General features: G+C 48.2%; 1 protein-coding gene across 3 annotated transcripts in view; it reads left to right on the top strand.

Annotated features, from left to right (window-relative positions):
- The first annotated feature begins 652 nt into the window (after positions 1 to 652).
- The window catches only part of DVL1 (dishevelled segment polarity protein 1), a 104,622-nt gene continuing 96,097 nt past the window's right edge, over positions 653 to 9,177 (top strand). For 2 of the 3 annotated variants that reach the window (XM_076356398.1, XM_076356401.1), the window contains exon 1: positions 653 to 982. In XM_076356398.1, coding sequence (XP_076212513.1) covers positions 813 to 982 — 170 coding nt within the window. In that variant the 5' untranslated portion in view covers positions 653 to 812. The remainder of the gene's footprint in view (positions 983 to 9,177) is intronic. The other variant, XM_076356399.1, reaches the window with a different exon arrangement.

Raw genomic sequence — 9,177 nt, 5'->3', positions numbered from 1 at the left:
TCACGGCAGGGAGCGAGCGCTTAGCACCTTCGCTCTTGCTAGTTGTTCCCTCGGAAAGGACGGGACCGGCGCGATGCGGTTGCTAGAATCGGCGCTGCCGGCTCTCCCGGAGAGGCACGAAGCAGCAGGGCTGTTCCTCCCCGCCCGCTTGCTAACCGCAGGTTCCCAGGCATGGCGTCCCGCGTCACCGCCGGCCGGGATGCTGCAGAGGCGGCGGCCGCGGGCGGAGAAGAAGCGCCGGGGAGGCCGGCCCGGCTTTCGCCAGCGTCCCGCAGCCGCCTGGGCCCGGGCCGAGCCGAGCCGGGCCGGGCCCGTCCCGTCCCGCTCCCCGCGGCGGCCGGCAGCGGCGTGGCCGGCTGTGGTGCCGCCGCGCCGGCAGGGGGCGGCGTGCGGGAGCGCGGCTGGCCCGCGGGCAGAGCGGCGGTGGCGGGAGGAGGGCGGCTGGCCCGGCCGCCCCGCGCCCCCGCTGCCCGCCCGCCCGCCCGTCCGTCCGTCCGTCCCCCCCCCGCGCTACCCGCCGGCCCGGGGGACGGGGGGCCGCGGCGGCCCGCTGCCGAGCGCGGCGGGGGGCGGCGGCCGGCGGCGGGAGGATGCAGGCGGGGCGGGCGGCGGCGGGCTGCCGTTCCCGGGTCGGGCAGCTAGAGAGCAGTGCAGGGAGCGAAATCCCGGCCGAGGAGCCCCTGCGCGGCGGCGGCCGGGCGCTGGGAGCTCCCTTCCTGTCGGGGGCGGCTCTGGGCCGGAGGCCGTGAGAGGAGCCGAGCGGCGGCGGAGGCCCGGGCCGGCTCCCCTCTGCTGCCCGCTCCCCCTCTCCCATGGCGGAGACTAAAATCATCTACCACATAGACGAGGAGGAGACCCCCTATCTGGTGAAGCTGCCCGTCCCGCCGGAAAAAGTCACTCTGGCCGATTTCAAAAATGTCCTCAGCAACCGGCCCGTGCACAGCTACAAGTTCTTCTTCAAGTCCATGGACCAGGATTTCGGGTGAGCGGCTCCGGGCCGGCGGGGGCCGCGTGTGCCGGAGCGGGGGGCGGCGGTCCCTGCCCCTCCTCTCCTCCCCTCGCCCCTTCCCGCTGACAGCCGAGGGGAGGTCTTTAAGCCTCCCTCGGCCCCGAGCGGGAGACACCTGCTTCGCTGGCGGCGGCGGGCGCCGCCTGCCCGGGGGGCTCCGTTGCAGCCCCCGCCTCTGTGCGGGCCGCGCCGGGGCGCTCGGCTGCGCGGCCCGGCCCCGCCGCCGGGTGCGGCCCTACCCGCCGCCCCGCGCCGCTCACTGCGGCGCCCGCTCGGCGCTAGGCCCCGGCGGCAGCCGCCGGCACCCGAGGGAAGCCGCGAGTGCCGCCGCCGCTAACATGGCGGCCCGGCCCGGCTCGGCTCGGCCGGCCCGGCGAGCGCCGGGCGCAGGGGTCGGCGCTGCTGCCGTCGCCGCCCTCACCCCGCGGTCGGCCGGCGAGACCCCTCCGGCCCGGCGCCCGCCCCGGGAGCTGACAGCCCCGTCCGGATCCCCCGAGGCGAGGGGGCCTCTCGGCTTGCGTTCCAGTAACTCCCCCCGGCGCGCTGCCCGCCTGGCGCGCTGGGCGATGACCGGGGCGGGCCGGGCTCCCTCGACCGCTCCCCGCCCGCCCTTTCGCTCCCCGCCGGGCCGGGCCGGAGCCTGATGCCGGGCAGGGGGTGACTGGCAGCCGCCGGCCGTAGCTGTCACCGCGGCGAGGCCGCGAGGCTTGTGGCAGGAGCGCTTCGCCAGGGCGGGGATTTCTGAAGAGCCGAGGCGAGTCAGGCTGCAGATGTGCTGAAAGGTGAAGCCGTTGTGCAAGTGCAGAAATGCCGGTCTGAAAATCGGGTTGCTCTTCTGGGTCTGCCTTCGTCAGACGGCGGGTGTCAAATGGTCGGCGGTCGAAACGGCCGCTTCTTCAAAGGGCGTGCTCCCTCCTCGCCACTGCTAACGCGCTGCTTACTAGGAGTGCGGGAGAAGACAAGGGCCAGACTTTCAAACGACCTTTGTGATCGTGTAGGCCAGATTTCTGACTGGAGCTGGGGGATATTTGACATCGTTCTAGTCTCCGCGCACAAATGTGGGTTGCATGCCACCGGGCTTATTTACAGCCATAATAAAATAAACCAATAAAAATCCGTTTGACAGTTTGCCAGACAGTAACTTTCAAAACGTATTAATCCTTTCATAGCAAATCACTTCTCTTTGTACTCACATCTGTCACTGGCAAGACAATTTTACATACTTAAATGCCTTGCCAGTAAAAAAGAGAAGAGGTTTGTGGGAAACTAATAGGGACCTGACTCTAAAATAATGCTGTGGTTGAGGTGCGAATTTTATGTTTGGTGAGATATATCATCCCAAGCATCCTTTTACATACTGTGTAGCCTCTTTGTTATCCGTGAGACCTGAAGCCTTTAATGTTAATTGTCTTTTTATCCATAGTGGAATGTGGATATTGTTTGTTGACATGTATTTCTTATGTGGCGAGTTGTTAGTATTGGCGTGTTACTGTAGGAGTGTTCATGTATTGACTTACTGTTTTTCTGGATTGTGAAAACATTTTTTTGGGAAACAACTATACAAACTGTTTGTTTTCAAAATAAGGTCTTTGAAATTGTGTATTCATAATTTTTTCTCCTTCACCCTCAATTGACAGGGACACGTACCCTGCAGTTGTCGTGTAAATTCAAGCTCTAAGTTTTTGTGTGCAAACGCAATAAAGGATGTTGCGTTTGTTGAGACAGCATATACATTTGTTCCCACTGCTACAGAAATTTAGTACTAGAAAACGTAAACTGTGCTGAGGCATGTTGAACATACTAGGAAGGTCTCTAACGCGTTTGGGCGGTTCTTGATCTTTGACCAGGTAACAGAGTTAGTAACATAAACCCTACAGTGGATTCTCTTACTAGTCTCGAAACTGGGGTGAAAATTGTCTGTTATTCTTGCATTGTCTTGGAAATGGAGATGATGGAAGGTGAAGGGCTGCAAGTGGCTGATGAGGATTAGGACCTGTAAATTCTGTCTCTCTTATTTAAGCAATAGTCTCAAATATAACTACTGAATGCATTAGGGTGGCAATCCATTGTCTTGAGACAGCTAGAAGTACCTCTATAGATAGTGACTCTTGCGAGCCAATAAGCTGTCAGTCAGATTTTTGTTTGCTTTTGTTTTGTCAACCAAATTTTTGTTCCTCTCTGAATCCTAAATACTTGTGAAAAATAGGGAATTAGAAGAAAACATACATGATTCTTGGCTGTCTTAGCAAGTGTTAATAGTAAATGTGGGCTTTTTTTCATCATTTTGTCTTCAGACTGACTTTTTTTAATTGTTGCTGCGAATAGGTAATTATAGATGCAGTTGCCACTAACCATAACAAAATTGTGTATCTAATTTCTACCTTATGTGCCTGAAAATGTCCTCCAAAGAAATTCTTTTCTGTGTGTTCTGTAAGTGGTACTTAGGCTTAAACTACAGTAACATTTCGGTTTTAAACGTAGTGTTCTACAGTTCTAGTCTTCTGTTCTTCACATTGCTGCTCAATGGCTGTGCAGGGCTATGATTTGGCATGGTGACTGCCGCTTGGCAGGGTGGTTTGTAAATCCCAACATGGAGTGAAAGTACTTCTGTGTTAGGAAAGCAAATGTTTTCCTGGAGAAGTGGAGCCTCCTTGAGAAGCCAGTGATTGGGAACTGACTTCGCAATACTGCACATGTTGTTGTAATTAAGGCACAGCCTTTCCTGGATCCTGAAATAATGTAATAAATAATTGTGTTCAGAAACTGTGGATGTGTTGAATTGTTTCCAACTGTGAAAGATAGAGTTGCTAAGGATTGGAATGGAGTTGGGTTGGGAACGTGGGGCCATATCAAGCTGTGTTATGAAATTAAGCAGTTATGTGTTTTGTGTACCTGTGCTGAGTTACCAGCCTGCTTTTAGCTTTGCTTCTCAGAAGGTGTGGGGGAAGAAGGGTGCAGGAGTGGCGTATTTCCTTCTGAACTTCATTTACAGTTTAATGTACTACTCTGCCTTTCAGTCTTAAAGTTACACTATCAGTACAGCTGTGGAAAATAGATACAATGTGGAACCTTCATCTTGATTTTCCTGGTAGCCTTACTTAGACGTAAGAACACTTTTCCCTGTGCCTTTTCATTCTCAAGGGTGACTTCTGCACTAACTCTTGATGGGATGGACCTGTCTTTATTCTGAAAGCCCAGGCTTTCCTACTGACTCCATCTGTAGATATGATGTTGTTTTTAAGATGCAGGATGTCTAACTGTGTTCTGACTTTAAGACTCAACCCTTGGAAGTGCTTTCTAGCTTCTATTTTTATTCTAGTCGGTGGGAAATTAAGCAGGGACATTACAGGATCAGACTCGTTAATGTGGCAATATCCACCAGCAACGAAATTTAGAAAAGGTGATACTTGTGATATGTGTTTTATAGACAAGGACCTGTGTCATCAGCTTGCTTAGTTGCTTACAGCGACTGATTCTTTCTTCTAAGGGGAAGAGCTCAGAGGTCAATTCCGATCACTGAAACTGTTGATTCTAAGGTTACAGCCACACACATCCTTGCAATAATGTATGATGCAATTTTCTTGATTCTTTGATGATTGAAAAATGACAAATAATGAATACCTCTAAAAATAAAGCTATAGTTTGTGATGCCTGGGCTCTCATAACTGAAACCTGACAGCTGCATAAACTGTGTTGTCTTCAAATGATTCATAATGAATCTGTGTGACAGATCCTATAAGAGGAATTCCTATCTGTCTGCTCTTAAATGTTTGGTATTTCCAGAGTTTTTCTTGTAAAACACTATCACTAACTTCCAAAAATACAAAATTATGTATGTATATGATCCAGCCATTCCCATAAGTTATGTGTTTTAATTTTGCTATACAATAACCTACTTTGAGACTCCATGCTACTGTTTCATCTCTGGTCAGTATAGGATGCTATGCTGTGACATGATTATAGCAGGAGAGATTTAGAGGAAGAACTGTACCATCTTCAATACGTGCTCTGTACAAAAGCTCATACTGATAAATATACCCTCTCCTGTGTTGTTCTGGCTTCCTTTGCTCTCTTCAGTCAACGTCACTGGGGCAGGAACCGCTGATGGTGTCTTTCAGTACTGCAGGATAGGAAGAGCAAGCCAATGTTAGGCTCTGCAATCTTTATCCATCGAATACCAAAGTATGTCTGTTCTGCCGTCCTTCTGGGTGAGGTTCAAGTCCTCATTCTTCTTTAGGGAGTACTTTGAGGAGTGGCTTTTTAGGCATTCCTTTGGTATCAGCAAAAGAACTTCTTTTAAACTGCACTTTCTGGTGCAGCTGTTTCTTGTGCAGAAATTGATTTTCTTGGTACTTGTTGTGTTGAAAACTAGCAAGCAGTTGTGATTTAAAGCAGTAGGAACCAGGTTTGGGATTGGGATTATGAGCTGAACGGGGTACTTTTTGATAGAAGAGGAACATGAGAAGCACTGTTTTGTGTCTCTTCTCATGGAGGCAATGTGCCATCTCCGTTTTCACCCTTGCCCTAAGAGGAGTCCTAACTGAGAAGGAGTCCTAATTAACAAATGTCTAGCTATGGAGAAGCAGAATAATTTCATAATTGGGAAAGCTTTTAGAGGCAAGATACTAAAAAACCCACCCTCAGAATATTTTTCATGGGGACAAATGAAAGTAGGAGTTGCCTATTTATCAATGAGGCTTAGACAATTGATGCTTAAAGTGCCATTTGGACACTGGCCATATATAATTTAAAGAACAGGAAGTTGATTTGTGTGTTATATTTGCAGAATTCTGTGCTCATTGAATGTAACTATGTGTCCTGGTTTCGGCAGGGATAGAGTTAATTTCTTTTCTAGTAGCTGGTACAGTGTTTTGGATTTAGGATGAGAACAAAGTTGATAACGCACCGATGTTTTAGTTGTTGCTGAGCAGTGCTTACACTAGCCAAGGACTTTTCAGCTTCCCATGTTCTACCGACTGAGAAGGCTGAAGGTGCACAAGAAGCTGGGAGGGGGCACAGCCAAACTGGCCAAAGGGACATTCCATACCATGTGACGTCATGCTCAGTACATAAACTGGGGAAAGCTGGCCGGGGGGGCCGCTGCTCGGGGACTGGCTGGGCATCGGTCGGCGGGTGGTGAGCAATTGTACTGTGCATCACTTGCTTTGTGTATTATTATTATTATTATCATATTATTATTATTATCATTTTATTTCAATTATTAAACTGTTTTTATCTCAACCCACGAGTTTTTCTAACTTGTGCTCTTCCAATTCTCTCCCCCATCCCACCGGGTGGGGGGGAGTGAGCGAGCGGCTGCGTGGTGCTTAGTTGCCGACTGAAGTTAAACCACGACACTATGAAAGCTGTTGCAAAAATCCAGCAAGCAAAGGAATGTGGGACAAAAACGTGGAAGCCTTATTTCTGCCTGTTCTCTGTCAAGCAGGTGTCACAGAGTTCTAGACTCTGAGCTAGCCAAACTCGAGAGAAAGTTTTTGGGCTGAGTTCTGTTCTTGGAAAACTGTTTCCGTGCTTATTCAGGGATAAGGCAGCATACTGGACAAAAGTCCCTTGCAGGTAGGATTCTGCCTGTCAGGTGGACTCTGCTGTGCTATGTAGCAGTAAGAGCATAGTTTTGGGTTGGGTTTTTTATTTTTTGGTAGTTATTGCAAAAAAGATTTTAATGAGGTATTTTTGCTGGTGTTTTTAAGGAGATCCTCTCAAGACTAAAGAGCAACATGAAAGGATGCCTACCTCCATACTTGTTTGAAAACTGAACAAGCAAGTGACAGAGGCTGATATAGGTCAGTTACAGGTAGGAGTTTGTCTTTTTTGAAACAGAATAAAATGAAGGCAAGTGATTCATATTTGCATTAGAAAATGTGGAGCTGGTAGACTAATGTGCAGAGGGGGCATATGCTAAAAATAACAGTTTAGGAAAATGATCTTTGCAGCTCTGTGACAAGGATTGATACCCACCGAATGAGTCTGTATGGATCAGAACTAGGCAAGGGGATGTTGAGGTAACTACTATGATCAAAGCTCTGGCAAGTATTTTAGCTGTATAAATGGAAAGTTTCAGAAATACTACACAGTCTGCAAGACCTAAATGTAGGCTGGATGTGAGGGTCTAGAGAGCAGTCAGAATTCAAGACAATGTCCATGTTACTGACCTGAATGATGGGCAGGTAGATGAGCAGATAAGAAGAGGTGCGCCATATAACTTTTAATCTTGCTTATATTTCAAGGCTATCTTTACAAAGCAACCATGTGCTTGTTTTCCCACGTGCATCTCGGTCTCCTCCCTGTTCCGTCTCTTTTACCCTCAATGTTATTGAGGGAACAGGGTGTTTTTAGGAGGGGCGAATGAGTAAGGAAGTAGTTCCATGAGGGTAGAACTAATGAAAGCAGGTTTTCTGAAGATTTGTGTCCTCTCAGTGTTAACCCTCTGTATTTTCTCCGTTATCTCAGGCTGCCTCATCAGTTAGTAGATATTCAGAGATCTGAAAAAAAGACAGCAGTTTACTGGGATACAAGGTTAAAAAGGATTGGGGCTTCAACTGGTAATACAGTCACATAATTTACCATATAGACCTTGCAAACGCCTATGGCATGTTTACTGAAAATATCTTTTGGATATTTTGTGTGGTTGAACAGATGGAGCAACAAATGGGTTTCTCTTAAAGATATTTTTTATCCTGTAACCTTTTTGGCCAGGTTTGCCAGTCTATAGGCTAGAAAGGAGTGATTGCATAATAGTCAAAGTTGTCTTCAGGTCACGCTGGGACAGCTGTTCCCTGTGATGTAAACAAGCATCGCTGACCAAGAAAATGAATGCAAGGCATGTTAACAGCCCATGGCTGAGATTCATGACCCTCCCCTTCTGCTGCTGCCAGCTTTGCTTTGGGAGGCTATAGCAGGGGAAGTGGCAGCATTGGAGCTCTGCTTGGGACTGATCCAAAGCCTGGTGAAGTCACTAAGAGTCTTTCTCTGAAATGCACTGAGTTTTGAGCCAGTTTCCAGCTGACCTATTCTGTCACGTGAACAATACTGGTTCGAATGTGTAACTCGCAGTGAGCGCAGTACTAGGGGAATGTTTTTTAATGAAGGCTTTCCTCAAAAAAACCACAGGTGGTTAAATGGATTGAGTTGAGAAGATGCTTGGATTTTTATTAGTTCTTTGAGACAGCTAATAAAACTGAGTGGTGACTCTGATTACAATTCGGTGGGTTGGTCATGGTTCTTTCCAGCTTTCATTCCACTCAGCACAGTCTGTTGCACACTTAATGCTGTAAACGTTGCACAAGTCTTGGTCTCCTGTTGGTGGAGGAGCTCAAAAGTGAAGGCCAAGTTTCAGCTTGAGTCAATCAAATGAATCTGGAATAACATTCTGAAAATAGGGATTACTAAGAGCAGGTGCTAGGCCTGGGTATCTGGATCAACAGCAACCACTAGAGGCCTTTGGGAGGAAGGAGAATTCTTAAGACTGGAAGGGAGATTTCATTAATACCTGCAGAAAGTTGGAGTACTGTTACCTAGTGGAAGAAAATGGATAGTTGCATAGTTAAAGCACTGAACTGAGACTTAGGAAATAGAAAAAAATTGTTTTCAGCCACAGATTTAGGCTTGGACCCAGCAAAGTACTTGGACACGCTGAAGTGTAGTGCTGAATTGAGGCCTGTGTTAGCTACTTGCCTAATGAGAATAGCCTTGATTTCTCCTAGTTTTTTCCCCATTTTCTCTGCTGAAATTTATGTACTTTCTGGAGACTCTGCATCTTGCTACTTATGTTTACACAGCATCTAGCACTGCGATGCTTTTCTGTTTGCTGACATCAGAAAGCACTATTGTAGTACAAATAATAAAAACGTGTAAGAACACCAGCCTAATAGACCTCAAAGCTCATAATTTGTAACCACACTAGGTTAGCTTACACATATTTTGCCAAGCTGATCTGATAGCTGTCTACAGTACAAGTCACTGCTTATTTTAATGTCCCAACTGTAATGTAATCTAAATATTTAAAACAACCACTTTTTCTGCTGGAACCTGGGGACTGCTCTGCTCTGAAGGTGGAGTATGTTATATTTATTAAAAGCTAATGCTATGAAAACATGCTGAAGGGATACATCAGGTTTGGTCTGCTTCCTGTGGCTAGTGATCTGCAG

The sequence above is a fragment of the Aptenodytes patagonicus genome, chromosome 19 (assembly GCF_965638725.1).
Source record: "Aptenodytes patagonicus chromosome 19, bAptPat1.pri.cur, whole genome shotgun sequence".
NCBI lineage: Eukaryota > Metazoa > Chordata > Aves > Sphenisciformes > Spheniscidae > Aptenodytes > Aptenodytes patagonicus.
Note: the sequence above shows the minus strand (reverse complement) of the source record. Positions and strands in the feature narration are given on the sequence as shown.